Source organism: Aspergillus wentii (genome assembly GCF_001890725.1).
Source record: "Aspergillus wentii DTO 134E9 unplaced genomic scaffold ASPWEscaffold_2, whole genome shotgun sequence".
NCBI lineage: Eukaryota > Fungi > Ascomycota > Eurotiomycetes > Eurotiales > Aspergillaceae > Aspergillus > Aspergillus wentii.
In genome coordinates, this window is record NW_024467833.1 from 178,050 (window position 1) to 198,392 (window position 20,343).

The window sequence follows — 20,343 nt, forward strand, 5'->3', positions numbered from 1 at the left end:
GGTTTTTGACTAAAAAGCCTGAGTCGTGCCGACTGAACACATTGGCGCTGTCTGGCTTCATGTTGCAGTCCTGGATGCCAGCGGGGACGAGGGAATTGGACGACTCGCATTGATGTGGCAAGGTGCAAAGGAGATAGCTTTAGAATTAGCTAAAAGATCTGGATTCCAGCAAGGTAGATGAAGAGTTTGAAACATAATTGCAACTTCTTTCTTGTTTAAAGGGACCGGATATTGGATGTCCGAAGTACTCTCAAAGGCGCGGCACCCCAAAGGTCCGATATACATTGAGACGTCGGAACTCTGAATGTCCGAACATATGGGAGAGTGGCAAGGTTCAAAAGATGAAAATGAGCAAACAATATAAATATCGACTATCCAAACATGCTAAAACCCCAAAAAGTCTTTGAATCCGTTTTAAATTCAGACACAGTTCAACATCAGCGCATCTATGGTTTTTATAGCCAAGAAATGACGAATTCACCGTTGGGGTCGAGCTGTTTGGCCCACAATGTTGTAATTCCTGCTGTATAGAGCGTAGAGCACCTTTCTTCTCTTCCATATCTTTACGCTTGATGTTTTAGGTCACTACTTCTAGTTGAATTCCATCAAGTTTTCATCACTGTCTGGATCATCATAAGGCAAGATTACATAATTGCCGGAATTCCCCACTGCGCCCCCTTCTTGATTCACAGAGCCATGCATTCATGTGTGATAACTTCTATTATGACTTGCCCCTTCATGCGATTGAAGTGCCAGAATCAAGCGGTCTCATGTCAGGACATACAAGTCTAAAGATATGGAACCACAAGGCTCCCAACGGCAAACCCGAGCTGGAGTCCGAGCCGCCTGCCGTACATGCAAGAGATGCCGCCAAAGAAAGGTGAGATATCATCTCATGCAAAATAGCTCTTTCTCCGGGTGTCTGACAATATTCAAGGTAAAATGCGATGGTCAGCATCCAAAGTGCGGCGCATGTCGTCTGAAGAATCAAGACTGCGAATATCCATCGGATGGGAGAAGAACAGTTTTGCGGGCTAAGAAGGAAGACATAAGATCGCTTCAAGGGCAGATTGAAGAGTTAAAGGGCCGAATTCACGAGCAGATCAGCACAGACGACGCTTTGATCACGGATGGTACCCATCTCCAGGAGACTTCAGATCACTTTGATCCCGGGTGTAGGTGTCCTAGGGGCTACAGACCGGCGCCGTCCCCATTGAGCCCTACAACGACCGATAAAGGACTACAGGAACGACTCACTCGTCGAGACAGTGAGAAGAGGACATGCGCTACTCAAGACTCTTTGGAGAGCCATCAAATACAGGCCTATGGTGCTACAAGTCTGCTACATGGTCATGTGGAACCGCCTTTGGCCGAAAGCCAGTTAACAGAAAAGAAAGAAGACCCATTCGTGAGAAGAATTACACGGGATCGACTCATTGCCTTCTCCGCAGTCGTTAGACAGAAGGAGAGCATGATTTACTCGACACCTAGTGTTGCAGCGAACATCGACTTTGACGGTGTTCCCATGGACATGGCAATGCATCTGCTGGACTTGCATTGGAATCGGCTACATTTGATGTATCTTCTTACATACCGCCCGGCTATAATGGACAGCCTCTTGAACAATGGGCCTTATGTGAATAAGCTGCTTCTAAACGCTATATATTTACAGAGCAGTCTATACAGTGATCGAACATCTCTACGCTCAGGCCCTGAAATCTCGCAAACAAGCGGTATAACATTCTACCACCGATTCAAGGCCCTACTCACCCACTATATTGATACGCCCAGTCTGCCCACCGCTGTCGCGCTACTCACATGTGGTGCTTGTCTGATACAATACGGCAAACAGAGCGCTAGTTGGCTATACTGTGGTATGGCGTATAGGATGATCATTGACCTCGGATATCATTTGGATGATCCCAAGTCCCCTCATAGTGGTGAAGAACTGACCCTCTCAGCCTTGGATAAGGAGTTCAGGAGGAGAGTCTATTGGGGAGCATACGCGACTGACAAATCCCAATCCCTTTACCTGGGCCGTCCTCCAGCACTGCACCAATCTGATAGCAACGTATCCCTTGAGTTCCTCGACTCATATGAAGAGTTGGAAGAATGGAAACCGTACATCGATCCCCAATCTCAACTTTATGACACGAGTGTCCCAATCTACCGAGGCCGTCCGTCATACGCTGTTAGCACATTCCAGTGCTTGCTGCAGCTCTCGCTTATTACGGAAACAATTATAAACGCGCTTTACTCGACTAGGAGCGCCCAGTCATCGGAGCATGTCCTCTTAGAAAGTAGGAAAAGCGTCAAAGCACAACTGGAACATTGGAGAGAGAGCATTCCAGTACACCTCCTGTTTGACCCGAACACAGATGAGACCCCTCCACCTCACCAGATGACACTACAGTATGTGCTCTCATGTTTTGATCATTGATTTGTATCACTGAATGTCTAATCCACAGCACAACATACTGGACCTTAGTCATCCTGACTGAGCAACCGTTTCTCTCTCGGGGACGCTTCAAGTCCACTCTATGTCCGGAATCCCAAAACGAAACAAGGAGGGTGTGTATTGAAGCTTCATTCAAGATTCAAGCCCTCATTGAAGCGTATAAAAAGGCATTTACGCTTAGACGCGCCCAGTACGGCATTTCATATGCGATGTACAGTGCCGTCCTTATTCTGCTCCAGCACGCAGATCAAGACTGTGACGAATATATTGAAGGTATACGGTTCTTCTGGTTTGCATTACTGGAATACCAAAAGGGATGCGGCCATGGATTGAAAGGCCCGCTGAGGTTGCTCAAATCACTCATGCGTCGGGTTGAAAAGGTGGCGCAGCGCATTGATATCGATCACCCAGGTACTACTGGCTTGCCGGCTTCTAGTGGTCAGTAACCCCCTACATTCCTTGTAAGGTCAAACTAATAGTAGTGTAGATATCCCGTCTGGGATCGAGACCGTTCCTTGGACTGGGACTTTCGGGCAAGGGGAGTCTTGGAGCGGATCCTGGCTCAACACAGAGACTGACGATTTGCTCTTTGCCGATGACACTATATTTGGTTTCTTCACACAAGAAAAATGAACATGCTCCCTCGTATGTCGAGCTTACTGAAGACGCCAGTTCCAGGGATACATATGGGCGCACACCACTATCATGGGCAGCACAAAACGGGCACAACGCAACCATCAAAACTCTGCTGGAAAACGGGGCAGATCCTGACTCTCATGGCGATGATGGCCGGACCCCGCTGTCATGGGCCGCAAGCAAAAGGCAGGAAGATCTAGCTCGTCTTCTTTTTCATGGGGCTGATCCAGACTCCAGAGACACAAAGTAGGCCAAACAGCACTATCATGGGCAGTAGCAAGAGGTTCGAGGGTAGTTTTAGAACCTATTAAGGCATACAGTCGGGAAATTGACGTTGTCGACAACTTCAACCGAGCACCGCTGTTCTACGCTGTATGGAATGGAAATGCGGATGCAGTCGCGGCCCTTTTAGCCAATGGCAACCAAACAGCCCTATGCTCAACATCCGCTGGCCGTGCGCCATTATCAGTAGCCAAAGAAAACCCAGAGACTACAATACTGGATATTCTAATGGCTAGGCGTAAGATACATGCTGTGAGCGAGAAATGCCACTAAAGGCTTCACTACCAGCTCCCCAGACGTTATGTGATCATTGTTCTTTGGTTACCCCTTTAACGGACTATTTCTTCCATTGTCGGATCTGTATGGATGACGATTCCGATCTCTGTCAGAAATGCTTTGCTGGTGGGGTGCCTTGGATGGATGAGTCTCAAGTCCTCTTTAACAAAGGGTATATCAACTGCCAGTTTGGGAGATTCGAACTCTTAATCTCCATCGTTGTCCGGTGGTTCTACAATTGATTCTATTGAAGTAATGCATGTGATAAGAGGGCCAGGAAGACTCACTGAGAGTAAAATCACGTGGTTTATATACTCCTAAGTCAGTATCCATTGAATCTATGCTGGTCTATTGAAGTTCTATATATCACGCAATATAAACATCTATGCCTCTAGAAGGTTCAGCGCACCACCGACCAACCGCAAACTCCCTGTCACCAAGGTCTGCATGCCCTTTTCACCACCCAGTCTTCTGGCGAGATTAAGAGCTTTCTCGATTGTTGGCTCAGTCGACACCGTTGCTTGCCGGTCAACCTTCTTCCATATCGAAACGTATCCGGCTATAACGTCCGAGAAGCGCTTTTCCGACGATTTAAGTGTTTGGTCTGTTATGTATTAGCTGGCTGTATGTGATGGACATCATTGATACTTGCCTATTCTGGTGGACCCGTTTTCTGTTTCATCGTACGTGGTGAAGATAACATGATCGGGCCTCAGATTGTGTTCTTCAAGAAGAGCATTTACGAGAGTTTCAGCCATTTCTTCGCCATCACGTTGGTCTGAGATATGAGCGTAGATGAGAATACGGCATCTGGAAGGTGTTAATCAGGATACTTTCGGGGGATGAGTTGACGTACTTTTCCGGGGAGCTATTCACGGCAAACCACTGCGCAGCCTGTACAATACTCAATGTGTTATGAGCACCATCCAAGAACCACTGCGAGTTTCTTTCCTCGATAACCTGGAATCGTCCAGCCCAGGAAAAATTCTCAACGCCTCGGGCGATATCCTCCGCAGTCAGCTCCTGGCCAGGAGCTGTCGCCCGCAAAAAGTTCTTGGAAAGTGCCAGTGCAATGGAGCAGTTCAGACGCTGCACTGGAACACTCAGTACTTTCTTATTATCCGGAAGGGTCTCATCGACCGGGACGAATTCCAAACTGGTCCCTTTCTCCGCGGCGCGTTTGCGCAGCACCTCCGCAGGACCAGCATCCTGAAGCATCGAAACAGCCGGCACCCCAGGTTTCATAATTCCAGCCTTATGCCACGCGATATTTTCAATCGTAGGGCCGAGTTGCAGAATATGGTCCATTCCCAAGGCTGTAATGCCCGTCGCGACCGGTTTCGCAACCACATTGGTCGAGTCGAATTCGCCGCCATTGTGTGTTTCCAGGATTGTCGCCTCGACCTTTTCCCGGATGAAAGTATGCAATGCCAGCAACAGGATAAACTGGAGATACGCCGGTTGTCGAACGGGTTCACCAACCCCCGACTCGGCGGGCATCAAACGCTCCCACACTTCAAAGAAATACCGCGTAAATTGATCCTCCGATATCGGCTTCCCGTCAATTTGTATTCTCTCTCGAATAAATCGCAAGTCCGGGGAGCAGTATTGGCCCACGCGCTTGGGGAATCCGGTTCGCAATCCGTGTGTTTGGAGGAAGGAGCGGGTGAAGGCACATGTACTGCCCTTGCCTTTGGTTCCGGCGATGTGGACGACGTTGAGGTTGTTGACGTCATTTTCCTAGAGGCGTGAGAATGACGCTGCAGTGACTGACAATGGCACATACCGAATGCCCTAGATCCTGGAGCCATTCTTTCATTCCCACGATGCTGGGTAGGCCTTTGAGGGGCTGGGTTCCGGAACCGCTGGCTGGATCCAAGGGTGCCTTGGAGACGATGGTCTTGGGTCGAGACCGTCGTCTCGTCTGGAGGAGTCTGAGTGCATTCTGCCGGGCGTTAGATCAGAGTGATATAATATCTCGAGAGATGTACCTCGTAAGTCCGGTTCATTATGGCGATTGTGCAATTCACGGTTGAGTTCGTCGCGGATCGTGGATCGCAGCTGAACACCACGTGACGCCCCGCATCGGCCAGTTGATCTATATCTACTACCAGATACTATAAAGACTGCCATTGGGGATATGGGCTATCTGGGCTTCTCTATGAGGCATTAAAATGACTTATGTGATCTGAATTTATATTGCGGTGTTTATATTACGGAGGATACGCATTCCCTCAATGATCGATTCTCTCCTTCGCCATCTTGAAAATAAATTCAAGATTCGCTCTTATACGAAGACTCGTATTATTCATTCTATACTTGGTGTTGTGTTTCTATTTACGTACATGGTTGGTGTTGTCAAGACAATTCATCCTCTATACATGTATGGCCCCAGGCTTCAGGCTTCGAGCATGGACTGAATAAATGTTACGTTGGCAACCTGGATGACCTCGTATATTCATGATTCATCACTTTTATCATCATCACTTTCACCCAGGCTGTACCTGTGAGGCTACAATTGGTAAATTGACCTCGAATGAGAATAGCGACGTCTTCACCCAAGAAAGATCTACAAAAAGATCTACAAATCCGGGGAAGCGAGTCTATCAGAACTAGGCTCCTACTGCATCCATCGCGATATACTACCATAAATATACCCACTCGTATACGCTTTGATGCCTAAAGAGACGTCAAACACGAACTCGGCATTCAAAAATGTAGTTGAAGATCGACATCACTGCCTCTGCCAAGGATAACTGCATTGATCTTCAGTAAAGAAGAAGAGTAATAGGTGGGTGGTTGTCGAATACGAACTTCCAAGAATGGCATATACGATCGTGGATGGTACTTTGTATTCACAGCCTTGCACAATATACATACAGATGAGGCTTTCTGAGTTATATAAACCTCGTCTTTTCATCTGTTTCTCTAGCACAATCGTCTTAATATCCAAGTCACAGAAACAAAAACAAAATGCGCTTCTCTCACATCTTCTCCCTCGTCAGCATCATCGCCATTGCCCATGCGGCTGGTGACGATGACACCCTCGGTATGTCCTAAACCTCTCATCATACATCATACTATCTAACACAACTACAGCCAAACGAGCCTGCTCCCTGACCCCCTGCAAAGCCACCGGCAAGACATCCTGCGTGGGCTCTGTCTACTCGGACGGAACCTGCATCAACCTCAGATCCAGCAACGGAAAGCCATTTGTCTCTGGATGGACTGCCCCGGGATGTAGCTGCAAGATATACTCCAAGCTAGACTGTGAGGGAGACGAGATTACGGTTAACAGTAGCGGGTATGGAAAGTTTCCTTTTGATGCTATTAGTATGGAGTGTTGAGATGTCATGAGGTGATGTTGATGTCATTGTGATATAAGATACATATTCTTCTATAGCATCACTCGTTACTTCTGCATACAACTAGTTACGTTCATCTGTACTCATAATATCGTATACTCATAATACAATAACCATGCGAGTCCTAATCCAACCAACCCCTACATCCCCTCATCTCCACCTAATCGACTGTCCCATCCCCTCCCCCAACCCAAATGCCAACGAACACCTCATCCGCGTGCACTGCACCGCCCCCACAGCCGGCGAACTCCTCTGGTCAACGATGGTCGCCGTCCCAGACAAACAACCCGTGCCGTGCTCCGACATGGCAGGGACGGTGGTAAGCGCGCCTCCAGACTCACCATTCCAGGCCGGCGATGAGGTGTACGCGCGCACGTCGTTTTCCCGACCCGGCGCAGCACGCGAATACACCATCGCGCTGACGGAGGAGCTCGCGCATCGGCCGAAGGGGCTGAGCTGGGCAGAGGCAGCGTCGATACCGTTATGTGCGGAGACGGCGTGGCAGGCGTTGTTTGAACAGGCGGGGGTTGGGGATTTCCACAGCCCGGTCTGGAAAGGGAAACGGGTGCTGGTTACTGGTGCGTCTGGGGGGACGGGGAATTGGGTGGTGCAGTTGGGGAAGATAGTGGGTGCAGAGGTGATTGGGACGTGTGGGAGTAAAAATGTTGACTTTGTACGGGGATTAGGAGCAGCGGAGGCGATTGATTATCGGAAGCAGTCACTACGGGAATGGACAGATGCGACGGAGAAGAAGGTGGATGTGGTGATTGACTGTGTTGGGGGGAAGACGTTGGAGGATGCGTGGTGGTGTGTGGCGAATGATGGCGTGGTGGTGAGTATCTGCCATCCACCGGAAGAGCATCGTCCAGTGCATCTGTTGTACGATGGCATCAAGGAGGTGTTTTTCATCATGAAGCCGGATGGGTCGACTCTACAGAAAATCACCAAGTTGGTGGAAGAAGGCAAATGCTGGCCAGTGGTGGACAGTGTGTGGTCGTTGCAGCAGTTCCAAGAGGCTTTTGATCGCGTGGGAGGAGGCCATGCGAGGGGGAAGGTGATTATGGATTTGACTATCTAATAATTTTGTATTTATCAAGTGTCATTGTTTTAAAGTGTCTGTCATCGTGGAAATGTCAAATTGAAGTCGGAAATAACAGGAGACGATCGCGGATCTTCACCGGAGCCAGAATGGTTAATTTCAAATTGACTTTTTCCGGTTAAAAATTCACATAAAGCCAGCCTGGCTGTCACTTTTACCAACACCAAATAATATAATTAATATAGATAATAAAAATGATCCAAGTCAGCTCGCCGGAGAAAGACGCAGCGCTGGCGGTGGTCAGCGATGTCGCTCAGGCTGTCGACCCCGCGGTGGAGAGGCGAGTGTTGCGCAAGATTGATTATTTCTTCATGCCAGCCATGCTGATCGGTGAGTCTTCCATATTATATTATATATGAGATGCTAATGATGTAGGATATGGATTCGTCTACTGGGACAAAGTAAGTCCACATCATTTCCAAATGGATAATACTAATTAATAGGCCATCCTGGGCAGCGCTTCTCTCTTCGGCATGACGACCGATCTGGCGCTCAAAGTGGTCGATCATTCCACATCGCCTGCAACAGTCGATACTTCGCGTCTCAGCTGGGCGACGTCCATCTTCTACTTTGGCATGCTGGCTGGTCTGTATCCGATGACGTTCATCATGCAGCGATTCAGCATCCAGCATGTCCTAGGCCCGATTGTGATGCTGTGGGCGGTTACTTGTGCTGCGACAGCGGGTGTATCCACCTGGCAGGGTCTCTTTGTGCAGCGGTTCTTCTTGGGTATGTCTACTCTGCTATATTAGAGTATATCTAACAGTTTAGGCTTCGTGGAAAGTGTCATTCCAACCGGCTTCATGACCATCGTCAGCAGTTACTACACGCAGAAAGAACAGGCTCTCCGTCAGGCATGGTGGTTCTCTGGCACGGGCTGGTTCACCATCATCGGATCAGCTCTCAACTACGCCTTTGGACAGATCAAGTCTGGTGCTCTGAGGCCGTGGCAGTATATCTACATCTTTGCCGGTGTATTGACCTTTCTGTTCGGACTGTGGTGTTGTATTATGCCCAATTCGCCTGTCTCAGCCTGGTTCCTGACGCCGGAAGAGAGAGTCGTCGCTGTTGAAAGACTGCGAAAGGGCCAGACTGGCGTGCGATGCCAGCAGATTAAAATGGAGCAGGTGAAAGAAGCATTTCTCGATGTGAAGCTGTATCTGATTGCCATTATGATGGCTGCTGCGTATGTCCATCCACGTCGTAGGCTACACTCATACTAACACAGATAGATACACCATCAACGGCGCCATCTCCGGCTTCGGCCCTCTCATCGTCTCGACCTTTGGCTACAACACCCTCGACTCCATCCTCTTCCAATTCCCCGTCGGCGCAATCTGCCTCATCTTCATCCCGCTTTGTGGCTATATCTCCTCGCGCATCCCCAACACCCGCATCTTCATGCTCATCGCCTGCTGTCTCCCCGTCATCGCGGGATGCATCATCATCTGGAAATCCGAATGGGGGTATCAGCCGGCTGCCCCTGTAGTCGGGTACGCACTCACCGGCTTCTTCGGGCCAGTGGTGAGTCTGATCATCACGCTGGGGGCTAGTAATGTCGCCGGCGCGACGAAGAAGACCGTCATGGCTGCGACGGTGTTTGTCGCGTACACAGTGGGTAATATTATCGGACCGCAGTTGGTGAAGAGTGATACCGTTGATCAGCATTATCCGGAGCTCTGGGAGGGGATGATCATCTGCTACTGCATTACGATCGCAGCTGCGGTGGCGCTATACTACGTTCTCCATCGGGAGAATAGTATCCGCGCACGTCTTGATCTGGATGAAAGCCAGCGTGACAAGTTGGCTTTTAACGATCTCACGGACAAACAGAATCCATTCTTTAGATATGTTCTATAGATGTGTAATATGACTACTGCTTAGGCAGATATACACTCATCTCGAGGCCGTTTGTATACGGGAGTGTCAAGTTGGTGAATCCGCTGTCGGGGGCGCGCAGATAGTTGAGTAGATCTTCATATCCACGAGCGCCTTTGATGGTGTTGTCTGCGATGACGACTGCCCCGTGGCGCATGCGCGGTTGAATCAGTTTCAGCGTGGGCAGAGCCATAGGCGTCCAGACTACTCATTAGCATACCATCATCAACATAATCAGAGAAAAACATACTATCCAACAACAACAAATCCACAACCCCCACATCACCCTTCAACGTCTCTCTCAAATCTCCCTCTCGCAATTCAACAACACCACTCACGACATCCCCACACAATTCCCAATTCTGCCTGGCCTGCCTCGCCTTCTCGGGCTCATTCTCCGTCGCAATCACACGCCCTTCACCACCCGTGGCGGCGAGATTCGCACTCACAGCCAGCGCAAGGTAGATGGTACTCACGCCGTAGGAGGTGCCCGCCTCGACGATGGTTTTGGCATTGATGGATCGTGCGAGCTGGTAGATGAATTGGGATTTGTCCTGGTCGAGAGCGATGAATTTGTCGCGCATGATGGTGTCAAAGTCATTGTTTTGAAAGACGGAGGGGGGGAGCGCGGCTTCTTGGGAGAGGGATTTGGTGTGGAGGTCTGAGAGGAGGGTGAGGATGTGTGGGGGGACGTCTTGGAGGGGGTTGGGGGACATTTTCCTGTGATACTGTTTGATATTATGCAATGCTGGTGTTGTTGTTGATGAAGGTGTGCTATATAGATGGTGATATAAATGGATAGATGAGTCAACGGCGGAAATAGCGGATGTGACATCAGAATACGACTTGCAGGGAAAAAGAAACATGCATGCCGTGCATCTACCGATTCTATTCGAGCTATGATATCTCCGCGGACTAAGATAGTGCTATTCACAAGTCAATCTAAATTGGATAGCTTAGTTGATCAAGTACGGATGACTCGAGGTAGAAAATGCCGAGCTAGGAATTTACTGCATCTGCTCTAGTCTATCTATATGGATTCTATTCTTTTTTCATGTATGCTCTGAAAGATCAGGGTCTTCAAATTTCCTTTCGAACATTGGTCCGATGGTTCGGACGAAATAATGTAGATTGACTGACTGAGATTTCGTCCGAAACTGTATTACTTCGGACGAACGTAGTATAAATACAACAACTTTTATTTCTTTTATTTCTCATCCTCAGCATTCAAAATGGCAGTCCAGGTCACTACGCTGCATACACTGCAATGCGCCAGCAACACAGTATCTTCCATTGAATCGCCATTCCATCTTGGTCCACTCGATCAACTTGTCTATGCTTTTGTCCCGATCGAATGTGTGTTTGTCTACAGAAAGCCTGCATCCCACGATGACTTTATTCCTATCCGTCGTCTGCAGCAAGCACTCTCCTATCTCCTCGACTACTATCCCCATCTGACAGACCGTCTGCAATTCAACCCAGACAGCAAAGCCCCTGAGATCACTCAACTAGGAACAGGCGCAGAACTCCTAGAAGCAAGCTGCACCACCAGGCTGGACGATATAACCTCATCATCTGGCCGTATTCTGATGCACAGTCTGCCTGATTCGGGCAATGCTCTGACACCCCCGTTTCATCCAACTCTCGAAGGTGTCTGTCGTGATCCCATCTTTGCTATCCAGCATACTCGGTTTGCCTGTGGTGGCGTTGCTCTGGGGATCCGGCTGCACCATATTGTCTGCGATGCTCACGGATTCTTTCTGCTGTCTCGCCATCTGGCTGAGATATACAGGGCGTTGCGTGATTCATCGTCACCAACTGTGACTTGTCCTCCAGTGATTCATTCATATCTATCTGGTCCAAACGCCTTGTCGTCTGAAGAAGAAAAGGAAGCACTCGAATACCAAGCACGACTGTCCCTCCTTTCCTACCAAGGAATCCCACCCTCAGAAGCAGCCTCCCAACTATCCAGCGGTTTCTGGGCTTCAATCGACGTTCGCGGATCGTCTCGTCTCGGCCTCCCAGACGAATACTTTCCTAACGCTGTGTATCCGCCGTATGCATACTCCTCCCACGAACTCCTCGCGGAAAGACCCCTTTGGGAGGTAACACGATTCCTGCACAATCTCATCCGCTCCGTGCGACCATCATGCATCGAGCAAGAGATGAAATGGGTCGCAGCACAGCCGGATAAAAGTCGGATTCGGGTGAATTACAGCTTTGCGAATGGCAGTTTTACAGTCAGCCAGTGGTCGAAACATGAGATGTATGCTGGTGTGGATTATGAGGTTGATGGTGAGCCTGGTCAGCCTGTCTGTCCTATTCTTGTTTCGCCGCCATTCACGCATGATGTCGACTGAGGGGGATGGGCCACGTGCGATTGATGTCAATCTGACGCTGGCTGAGCCGTTGTGGGCTGTTCTTGATGGGGATGAGGAGTTTAGAAGATATTTTTCTAGCTAGTATAGATATTACTGATTGGACTGGATTACTCTACAATAAATTCAATCATTACTTTCTATACAATCTTACACACGAGGCATCTCATGATCTACATTTCTACTCGATGCTGCATTCTGATTGGGTGGCATAGATTTCCGGCTTCTCCGCATCTTCTGATTGGCCGACTGCATGTCCCTTGCGAGGATAAAAGATTCAACTGTCGACATTCATTCCAACCCTTTTCCTTCTTCTCATTATATCTTCATCTTTCTTAATTCATTGAAATGGCAGATCCCTTTTTCCGTCCGTTTCCTCCCTCGTCGAGTCGACCCTCGCGCCGCGGCAGCAGCGACATCCCACCCCGCACTCACAAAACCAGCGCCTGCACAACCTGCAAACACAGGAAACTCAAGGTACCACCCCTCATTACTAAGACGATATAAACTAACTCGGACAGTGTCGAGGAGGCCCACCATGCGAACACTGCGTGGCGAACGGGTTAAACTGCGTCGTCGACTCGATGAGCGACATGCGCCGCCACGACGCCGTCAAACGCAAAGTCGACCGGCTGGAGAATTCAGAAGATCTCCTGCAGCAGCTGATCCAGGTGCTGCGATGCTCAGACAGCGACCGCATCGACCAGCTGCTCGAGCTGATCCGCGACAATGCGTCAATGGAGCAGATCCAGGCGTTTCTGGAACAAAAATTCACCGCCGAAGAGCTGGAAAAGACGCCCGAACTGGCGGACCTGCAGCAGCAGCTCGCGGAGAGCTCGGTGCCTATGCGACGGCGCGTGCTGGACGTCCGACAACTCGTCGATATCCCCGTTGTGCGCGTCCCGGCGAAACCCTGGACGACTGTGACTGACGACGACGATCTCGTTTCGCATCTGGTCTCGCTGTGGTTGACGTGGACGCAGCCATGGCTGAATTGGTTGGATCGGGGGGTGTTTTTGGCCGCGATGCAGGCCGGCCAGTTGGAGACGGAGTTCTGCTCGCCGTTTCTGGTGAATGCGATTCTCGCAGAGGCTTGTGTATGATCTGATATCGATGAGACAGGGATACGTTTCCCAGACTGGCTCTAATCTTGTCCAGTTTTATTCGGATTACGCAGAGGTGTTTACTGTGGCTGGCGATCTCATGACGCGAGGCGCGCATTTCTCGGAAGAAGCAAGACGACTGTTTGAGCAGGAAGAAGGGCCGGCGACGCTTGCGACCGTTCAGGGATTGGGATATCTGTTTGTGCAGTATGTGGTCTATCTACTGTTTGGAGTATACTGACAGACAGACTGTCGTTGATGGGCAAGGAGCGACTAGGCTGCATGTACTTCAAAATGGCCGTCAAGGCAGCCGAAGAATACGATGCTGCCCATCCAGCTCGCAACGATGGCTCCGTCGAGCAAAACGCCATCAACCACGCGCTGTGGGGGATATTCAATGTTTCATCGTGAGTTCACCTGCTATGTCTTGAAGCACGCGTTAATGAATAGACTCACGAGTGTGGCCGTGATGAAATACGTTCCGATGACTCGTCCCCGTCGTCCTCGGCCATGGGATACGCACGATTCGCCCGGCGATGTCTGGTCGCCGTATCCACGCCATGAAGATCCTATAGCCGGACACATCCTCTGTGCCATGGCCCGGTGGACGGACGTCTGCTGCATTGCCAACGAGATCGGTCGTGTGTTTTTTGACTCGGAGAATAAACCCCCTGGAGACCAGATGTCGTCTCTGGTGGATCATTTCCATCGACAGCTGCAAGAGTGGCAGAGGAATCTGCCAGCCTGTTTCGATGTTGAAACTGCCACTGTCCCTCACATCCTCGCCATCCAGTGCGTCCCATCCCCCGTCCATACTGACGATACAGTCTGATATAAACAGCATGTTCTGCCACACCATCATCCTGCAACTCCTCAGCCTGATCCGCCACGATGACACCCTCCCTCCCAGCACTATCAACGACGCCAAATCCACCTCCCTCTGGACCGCCCGCCACGTCGCCTCTCTCATCACCATCCACCGCCAACGCTGGGGCATCGACCGCATGGGCACCTCCACCTCCCACTGGGTCATCGTCAGCCTCTTCGCCCTCCTCGAAGCCCTCGACACCCAAGAAAACCGCACTGCATTCATCACCCTCTGCACCGTCGCCCGCTCCTTCGCCCACCGCTACCCCTTCGGCGCCGGCCTCCTCCGCATGATCCAGCTCAACGCGGCCCAATCCCACATCACCCTCCCCGAAGAAACCGACGCGCTCTTCGCCGACTTCGAAGAGGAAACACGGGGCCGCACCGACCCAGCCCAGTTCAGCAGTCTGTATCCGAATTTTGGGGCCGCGGTGCGCCCAGACCAGGCTAGCGATACAGAGACAGATCAGTTTCTCGAGAGGTGGGACGGGTTGAACCTGATAAAAACTACTGTTGCTCATTAGATTGTTCGCAGATAAGATAGTTATACTACGTATCGGAAGCTTTTATTGCGTCCGTCTGTCTCGTCGACGGCGAGGATTCGGTCGTCCACGCCGAGGCGCACGGCCCGACTTGCTTCGGGGTCGATGGATACGCCCTGAGTCTTGTCTCGACGGTGATTCTCCCATTGTAGATAGACCCGGAAGATAGCCGCCATGGCTATCGTGACGGCGAAACAGATCATGATTGTCGTATACGCCGTCTATCACTTAGCATACACAGTCACAATGATATCCAGAGTATAACTCACATGATAACTCGGCGCCTCGCTCTCTTTAAAGAACTGCGGCCCAACAATATTCCCCACGCAATACGCGACGAAAACCATCGCCATAGTGGTTGACTTTTTCGTAAAACCGGCTATATTGCCAGCTACCAGTGCTAGGAGAAGCGGCATCGAAGGCGCAAGACACTGGACTAGCCAGAAGCCAGCGAGACGAGTGAGTTTCTGGGTCTCCGGGACGAGCTTTATCATGAGGATTCCTGTGAGTGCGAGGACGAAGCAGAGGATGATGCAGACGAGACGGGCTTTGCGGATTGTCGATGTGAGGAGGGTAGATACGAGCAGCATGGTGAGGATGAATGCCTGTCCGGGAATGGCCATTAGGATGGTTTGGTATTTGTCGTAGCCCATACTGTTGATGATAAGCGTTGAGAACTGTCTCGTCAGTATCGGTCATCTGTATAGATGGAAAACATACCGCTCCAATCCCCCCATTCGGAACACAAATCACAAACACAAACACACAAAACCACCACACCTTGACATCCCCAACCGCCTCGACAACCTGCCTCCCCTCCCAGGTCTTCGTCTGCGTCGTCCGCTGAAACATCTTCGGCCTCAACGCCACATATTCCCTCTCTGTCCTGCTCAAAAACCTCGCCTCCATCGGACCATCCGGTAAGAAGAACCACAACACACCAGCCCAGACAACCGTGACCAGCCCGAAGATGAGAAACATGAGTTTCCATTTCGGGAAACTGCCAGTGTAATGCATGATGGCGTAGGTGATGAGCGAGCCGATGATGGATGAGGACGCGTTTCCTGCGAACCAGATTGTGTGGCGCGAGACGTGTTCAGTAGGGGTATACCACATGCCGGTGATGAGGGAGAAGCCGGGGGTGATTGCGCTTTCGAAGACACCGAGCAGAGTGCGCAGGATCATGAGGCTGGGGTAGTTGGGGGTAAGGGCGTGGAGGGTGAGGATGATGCCCCAGGCGAGACTGTCTATTAGTATACTGCCAGTTACGAAAGATGGATGAGACATACACGAGAAGACTGAGATATCTGCCTAGTGGAAACTTGACGAACCCAAGGGATATGGGATACGAAGCAGCGAGGAAGCCTACGTAGAAGATAGACGAAGACCAGCTGTATTCTTGTCCGACCAGATTCTTCATCATCAGCCGTATCCATGTTGAATATGAGAGGTGTACATACTAAGTCCTCTTTCATGCCTAGGATAGCACTCCACGCCAAACACATTTTATCCATAAATTGCAGTCCATACGTGATGGTCAAGAGTGGCATCAGACTGGCTGTCAGTTATGGCCATTCAATAGATAGTGTACATACTGCCAGTCAATCCTTCGAATAAGCCGTTTTTCCTCGTCAGCATTGAATGTCTCAATTGGTATTTCTTGCATATTTGCTTTTGTTGATTCTGGCATTTTGTTGATGTTGATGTTGATGTGTTGATGTCAGGAATCTGGTTCTTATAGCTGCTGCAAGGGTCCGTTGAGACTATTGGCAATAATGCATTTAAGCTGTACAACGATAGTTTAGCTAATTTAAGCATTGCCGATGCATTGTTACACTATACTTTATCTTATCCGTGGATAATATTATACTTTCTGGATTATTCCAGACCATTTGGATCTAAACTCAACTACAACTACAATGTAGAATCTTTAAATGATAATGGTATCGGTTTCATTATGTATTATCACGGCACAGGGAGGTCGCGAATGAGAATCTTGATGAGAATGTACATCAAGGCCACCGCAATCAGCTCAACCAGCAACAGCAAACAGATCTCGCCAATATAATACATGCATTTGCCTTCTTTCTCCTTGAAAGACTGCTTGAGTTGCTCGCTGCGCTCCTTGAGCTGTTCCCCCCGCTCCTTTAGTTCGTCTTCGATATGTTGTCGTTTCTCGCGGTATTCCTCCTGGATGAACGCACCGGCGTCGTGCATCCCATCCACGAAGTGTTCCTTCTTCTCGTTAAGCTCCTCCATTATGTGATTCCGGAACAGCTTTTCCTTGAACTCCTCGCCTTTCTCCATCACATCCTCCACCATCTGTTTTCCGCCTTGGTATTGCGCATTTAGCATCCGGCGGAACGGAATGCCGCAGCCCGGTTTAAATTTTGGCTCTTGACGTTTGGGAAGCCGTCGAAGCGCTCGCACCACTCGGCGAAGTCGTAGTGCTCCTCACGGGCGATGGCGCACTTGCCCTCGCAGTAGGTGCCGCCGTTGGCGTTGCAGGCCTTCTTGACCTGGTAGGGGGCGGCGGCGGAGCCGTCGCACGAGACGACGGTGTAGGTGAGCTGCTGGGGCTCGGACTGGGTGCAGACGAAGCGGACCTGGTCGTTGACGAAGGCGACGTCGTAGGTGCCCTGGTAGCACTCGGCGGCACACTCGACGTTGTTACCGCAGGCCTTGTGGGCGGGGAGGGTGGCCATGGCGGTGGTAGCCAAGGCGAAGAGAGCACCGATCTTGAACTGCATTTTGATTGAGGTAGAAAGGGAGATAGAGAGATAGAGAGATAGAGAGTTGTTGTTGATGATGACGAGCAGAATGGACAGAGGAAAAGCCGGTTTATATAGCCGAAATGGACCGGACAGCTGAGCTTCTCCTGAGGCTGGGTCCACAGGATACGAGGTGAGAGTTCAGCTGCATGTTCAGCTGGAGTTCACGATCCCGTCCAGCCACAGGCCAGCAAAAGGACTATTGACCGATCTGCATTCATCGGCGAGATCTTCGATGTCCGGTTCGTTCTGCGTGGCGATGATCCGCCCGATCTAGCGGACTGTCGGAAGATTGCTCTCAATATTGCTTTCGACAGAGTACGGAGTACTCTGTATACACTATGCAGTGTTTGTTAGAGCCTTGCTGATGATGCTGTTCTACGAATCATTCGACACTACATAGCATATTGAATATCTGTGCGGTAGAAGCAGTGTACAACAGCAATAATTGTTGTCAGAAGGAGCGGTGAATCCGCCTCGACGCACGACCGTTAATCGCCACCCAGGGTACCTACTTTGGGCAGCATCGTGCCGATGCGATCGCCCCGACATCCGGTCTTCAGCCAGCCTCAGATACACATGCCTGGATCTGACTTTGCTAGCTGCTGAACGACCGGAGTCTCCGTGTGAATATCTCCTCTCCCATAGAATGTCTGTCATAATCGAAAAGTGCAATGAAAATGCCCGTCCCGAATAGGAAACCGGCTCCACTGCAGCTGAGCTTCTCCAGACCCACCTGAACCTTCCCCCCTCTGTCTAGCCAATCGCAGCGCGTATACTGATTGAGCGCCCCACATGAGCTCCTTCCAGATCCAATAGTCGCTTTTCAGCTGAATTGCTTTTTCAGCTCGGCTCACTTGATTCAGCTCATCTCCAGCCCAGCTCACTTGATCCACTGCCAGCACAGCGTGATTTGTTCTCTGGCTCTGTCGACACGTACCTCACCGCTTTTGTTGTCTCATTTTCAGATGCATGACTCTCTCATAGGAAATATCAATCTATCCCAGTCACAAGTCAGGTAAGTAATAACGACTCGACTACGGCTACTCCGTACAAAGATAGGAATACCATTCAAGAAAGGACACCCGTGCTGGTGGCCCACAGCCCACTCAGCTGAGGCTCGATCTTCGTTCCCCTTATGGCTTATGGATACACGTCTTCTTCAGTGGCTGTCTATTACCGAATTACGTGGAAGAAATTCCCGAGGTCAAGATCCACCGTGCAGTAACCGAAGTGGCTGAAGCAATTACAATAGAGTTCGTGTCCACTTAGTATACGCAGAACTCCGTGGGAGACGCGCCGATGGGGAGATTTAGACGGTCAGGAATTTGAAATAGCGTCTACGGATTAAGCGGATGTTTTGCTCAGATTATGAATGTGAATGTGGATACATAATGTTGAGATTGAGTGGTTATGCATATCGTGAAAGTATTGCAGGGGCCTCGGATGTCGATAATTTTAGTAAATATCGATTGGTGCAATGATTCAATCCAATTATTGGGTGAAAGTGCAGTCAGATTACTGAAAGCTACCTGGTGAGATCAGATGGACAAAAAATGTAGTCGGATAATCTACGATAGTGAATAGTAATGTGGGTAGGTTTCATTGAATATAATAACTGTCTATATATATCTAGTTATAAATGAGTATTAAGAAAAGAATAGTTAAATATTGAATAAAGGAGTAAATGAATTGGAACTGTATTCCATTATTTGTTGATCATTTGTACTTGTGCAATATATATAATGGACGGATATATGTCGGAGACTTATACAATATCATAATGTACCGATGTTTAAAGAACCGATGTAGAATGCACCCAGTACTACAATCTAATAATTGAAGAATGAAACGAATAATGCGAACCAAAAGAACCAATATCATGGCATACCAATATCAAGATCAAAATATCAATCCACGCTATGTCTGAATACCTCCACCACCTCTGCGAAACCCTCTACGATGAAATGACAATAAAATCCACAAAACTAGCCCAAGATCCCCTCTGGAACAGTCTCACCACCTCACCCACACCAATCCTCCAACTCAATCCCCAGCCAGATAGCCTCTTCCTCGCATCTCTCCTCCGCGAATACCCCTCCCTCCACGGCGGGGTCTATGGACAAGCACAGATCATCGAAAAAGTCCGGCCATCGTTTACCTCGCACGGACGATTCGCCGATCTAAGCCACCGAGTCACAGCGGAGAATGTGGTGATCGGGGACTTGATGAAGGGTGTTCCGGTTGGTGTATATGTTGTTGTTGGCGCGGGGGGGCAGGGGGTGGAATGACGCGGAGATGGTGGTGATCCTGCGGAGGATACGAGATGCAGTGCAGGATGGAGTGAAAGGTCGATTGATTGTGCTGGTGGAAGTGATGGATGGAGGATGGGAGGGGGAGAAATGGGTGCGGTTGGCGGATATGGCCGGATGGGAGGTGGTGGAGAGTCGGTCGTTGAGGAGTGTTTGGATGAGGGCGTTGATCTGCGGTAGGGGGTAATTATCTATCTATCTGTTTCATTAATAGATCGTTTATCTATATTTATGTATCATTGTTCTATCTGATCCATCAGATCTATCTATTGAGAAGATGCATTGAAAATGCATATTTATGCTATGCTGCTGAGTAATGTGCATCACAAGCACACTTACCTATTCCAGCTAGTGCTTATAGGCGGTGCCAACCTCT

General features: G+C 49.7%; 14 protein-coding genes across 14 annotated transcripts; 9 read left to right on the plus strand and 5 right to left on the minus strand.

Annotated features, from left to right (window-relative positions):
* Window positions 1-734: 734 nt before the first annotated feature.
* Window positions 735-3,365, plus strand: ASPWEDRAFT_310047 (uncharacterized protein). Its single transcript, XM_040833490.1, has 4 exons — window positions 735-880; window positions 938-2,412; window positions 2,469-2,896; window positions 2,946-3,365. Exons 1-4 carry the CDS (start codon window positions 797-799, stop codon window positions 3,089-3,091), a joined length of 2,133 nt encoding a protein of 710 aa, XP_040691780.1. The 5' UTR covers window positions 735-796; the 3' UTR covers window positions 3,092-3,365.
* ASPWEDRAFT_310148 (uncharacterized protein) lies at window positions 3,178-3,874 on the plus strand. The gene is made up of 2 exons (XM_040833491.1): window positions 3,178-3,280; window positions 3,332-3,874. Exons 1-2 carry the CDS (start codon window positions 3,263-3,265, stop codon window positions 3,647-3,649), a joined length of 336 nt encoding a protein of 111 aa, XP_040691781.1. The 5' UTR covers window positions 3,178-3,262; the 3' UTR covers window positions 3,650-3,874.
* Window positions 3,875-3,946: 72 nt separating this feature from the next.
* Window positions 3,947-5,782, minus strand: ASPWEDRAFT_35668 (bifunctional folylpolyglutamate synthase/dihydrofolate synthase). Its single transcript, XM_040834277.1, has 5 exons — window positions 5,644-5,782; window positions 5,439-5,597; window positions 4,509-5,392; window positions 4,305-4,462; window positions 3,947-4,256 (listed from the first exon to the last, which is right to left on the minus strand). Exons 1-5 carry the CDS (start codon window positions 5,659-5,661, stop codon window positions 4,036-4,038), a joined length of 1,440 nt encoding a protein of 479 aa, XP_040691782.1. The 5' UTR covers window positions 5,662-5,782; the 3' UTR covers window positions 3,947-4,035.
* ASPWEDRAFT_35671 (uncharacterized protein) lies at window positions 5,714-6,203 on the plus strand. The gene has a single exon (XM_040834278.1). It carries the CDS (start codon window positions 5,890-5,892, stop codon window positions 6,070-6,072), a length of 183 nt encoding a protein of 60 aa, XP_040691783.1. The 5' UTR covers window positions 5,714-5,889; the 3' UTR covers window positions 6,073-6,203.
* Window positions 6,204-6,625: 422 nt separating this feature from the next.
* ASPWEDRAFT_168039 (uncharacterized protein) lies at window positions 6,626-6,999 on the plus strand (the record flags this gene model as incomplete). The annotated part of the gene is made up of 2 exons (XM_040830244.1): window positions 6,626-6,701; window positions 6,752-6,999. The coding sequence occupies 2 exons, from the start codon at window positions 6,626-6,628 to the stop codon at window positions 6,997-6,999; spliced, it is 324 nt and encodes a 107-aa protein (XP_040691784.1).
* On the plus strand, window positions 6,751-8,512 carry ASPWEDRAFT_35673 (NADP-dependent oxidoreductase). Its single transcript, XM_040834279.1, has 2 exons — window positions 6,751-8,446; window positions 8,492-8,512. Exon 1 carries the CDS (start codon window positions 7,133-7,135, stop codon window positions 8,093-8,095), a length of 963 nt encoding a protein of 320 aa, XP_040691785.1. The 5' UTR covers window positions 6,751-7,132; the 3' UTR covers window positions 8,096-8,446; window positions 8,492-8,512.
* ASPWEDRAFT_106227 (putative MFS transporter) lies at window positions 8,311-9,976 on the plus strand (the record flags this gene model as incomplete). Its single annotated transcript, XM_040827792.1, has 5 exons — window positions 8,311-8,446; window positions 8,492-8,517; window positions 8,560-8,845; window positions 8,888-9,302; window positions 9,349-9,976. The coding sequence occupies 5 exons, from the start codon at window positions 8,311-8,313 to the stop codon at window positions 9,974-9,976; spliced, it is 1,491 nt and encodes a 496-aa protein (XP_040691786.1).
* Window positions 9,977-9,989: 13 nt separating this feature from the next.
* Window positions 9,990-10,710, minus strand: ASPWEDRAFT_148166 (O-methyltransferase; the record flags this gene model as incomplete). The annotated part of the gene is made up of 2 exons (XM_040829547.1): window positions 9,990-10,198; window positions 10,245-10,710. 2 exons carry the CDS (start codon window positions 10,708-10,710, stop codon window positions 9,990-9,992), a joined length of 675 nt encoding a protein of 224 aa, XP_040691787.1.
* Window positions 10,711-11,226: 516 nt separating this feature from the next.
* ASPWEDRAFT_168043 (uncharacterized protein) lies at window positions 11,227-12,354 on the plus strand (the record flags this gene model as incomplete). The annotated part of the gene is made up of 1 exon (XM_040830245.1): window positions 11,227-12,354. One exon carries the CDS (start codon window positions 11,227-11,229, stop codon window positions 12,352-12,354), a length of 1,128 nt encoding a protein of 375 aa, XP_040691788.1.
* Window positions 12,355-12,578: 224 nt separating this feature from the next.
* Window positions 12,579-15,073, plus strand: ASPWEDRAFT_126407 (Zn(II)2Cys6 transcription factor). Its single transcript, XM_040829207.1, has 7 exons — window positions 12,579-12,849; window positions 12,894-13,469; window positions 13,531-13,682; window positions 13,724-13,882; window positions 13,926-14,267; window positions 14,317-14,823; window positions 14,878-15,073. The coding sequence occupies exons 1-7, from the start codon at window positions 12,721-12,723 to the stop codon at window positions 14,879-14,881; spliced, it is 1,869 nt and encodes a 622-aa protein (XP_040691789.1). The 5' UTR covers window positions 12,579-12,720; the 3' UTR covers window positions 14,882-15,073.
* Window positions 14,887-16,550, minus strand: ASPWEDRAFT_104581 (uncharacterized protein; the record flags this gene model as incomplete). The annotated part of the gene is made up of 6 exons (XM_040827659.1): window positions 14,887-15,105; window positions 15,154-15,561; window positions 15,605-16,127; window positions 16,174-16,298; window positions 16,345-16,438; window positions 16,480-16,550. The coding sequence occupies 6 exons, from the start codon at window positions 16,548-16,550 to the stop codon at window positions 14,887-14,889; spliced, it is 1,440 nt and encodes a 479-aa protein (XP_040691790.1).
* A 296-nt stretch (window positions 16,551-16,846) lies between these two features.
* Window positions 16,847-17,767, minus strand: ASPWEDRAFT_35682 (uncharacterized protein). The gene has a single exon (XM_040834280.1). It carries the CDS (start codon window positions 17,632-17,634, stop codon window positions 17,233-17,235), a length of 402 nt encoding a protein of 133 aa, XP_040691791.1. The 5' UTR covers window positions 17,635-17,767; the 3' UTR covers window positions 16,847-17,232.
* On the minus strand, window positions 16,850-17,206 carry ASPWEDRAFT_168046 (uncharacterized protein; the record flags this gene model as incomplete). The annotated part of the gene is made up of 1 exon (XM_040830246.1): window positions 16,850-17,206. The coding sequence occupies one exon, from the start codon at window positions 17,204-17,206 to the stop codon at window positions 16,850-16,852; it is 357 nt and encodes a 118-aa protein (XP_040691792.1).
* A 1,616-nt stretch (window positions 17,768-19,383) lies between the features above and the next one.
* On the plus strand, window positions 19,384-20,213 carry ASPWEDRAFT_35683 (uncharacterized protein). The gene has a single exon (XM_040834281.1). It carries the CDS (start codon window positions 19,578-19,580, stop codon window positions 19,944-19,946), a length of 369 nt encoding a protein of 122 aa, XP_040691793.1. The 5' UTR covers window positions 19,384-19,577; the 3' UTR covers window positions 19,947-20,213.
* Window positions 20,214-20,343: the final 130 nt, after the last annotated feature.

Bases quoted from the DNA above. Each gene is read 5' to 3' on its own strand.
- ASPWEDRAFT_310047 (XM_040833490.1), top strand. From the start codon at position 797: ATGGAACCACAAGGCTCCCAACGGCAAACCCGAGCTGGAGTCCGAGCC. The intron at 881-937 runs GTGAGATATCAT...ACAATATTCAAG, and splicing joins AGAGATGCCGCCAAAGAAAG to GTAAAATGCGATGGTCAGCA. The intron at 2,413-2,468 runs GTATGTGCTCTC...TCTAATCCACAG, and splicing joins CCTCACCAGATGACACTACA to CACAACATACTGGACCTTAG.
- ASPWEDRAFT_35668 (XM_040834277.1), bottom strand. The intron at 5,393-5,438 runs GTATGTGCCATT...TCACGCCTCTAG, and splicing joins TCCAGGATCTAGGGCATTCG to GAAAATGACGTCAACAACCT. The intron at 4,257-4,304 runs GCAAGTATCAAT...AATACATAACAG, and splicing joins AAACGGGTCCACCAGAATAG to ACCAAACACTTAAATCGTCG.
- ASPWEDRAFT_35671 (XM_040834278.1), top strand. From the start codon at position 5,890: ATGATCGATTCTCTCCTTCGCCATCTTGAAAATAAATTCAAGATTCGC.
- ASPWEDRAFT_35673 (XM_040834279.1), top strand. From the start codon at position 7,133: ATGCGAGTCCTAATCCAACCAACCCCTACATCCCCTCATCTCCACCTA.
- ASPWEDRAFT_126407 (XM_040829207.1), top strand. From the start codon at position 12,721: ATGGCAGATCCCTTTTTCCGTCCGTTTCCTCCCTCGTCGAGTCGACCC. The intron at 13,683-13,723 runs GTATGTGGTCTA...ACTGACAGACAG, and splicing joins TTGGGATATCTGTTTGTGCA to ACTGTCGTTGATGGGCAAGG. The intron at 14,268-14,316 runs GTGCGTCCCATC...TGATATAAACAG, and splicing joins CCTCACATCCTCGCCATCCA to CATGTTCTGCCACACCATCA.
- ASPWEDRAFT_35682 (XM_040834280.1), bottom strand. From the start codon at position 17,634: ATGCAGTTCAAGATCGGTGCTCTCTTCGCCTTGGCTACCACCGCCATG.
- ASPWEDRAFT_35683 (XM_040834281.1), top strand. From the start codon at position 19,578: ATGTCTGAATACCTCCACCACCTCTGCGAAACCCTCTACGATGAAATG.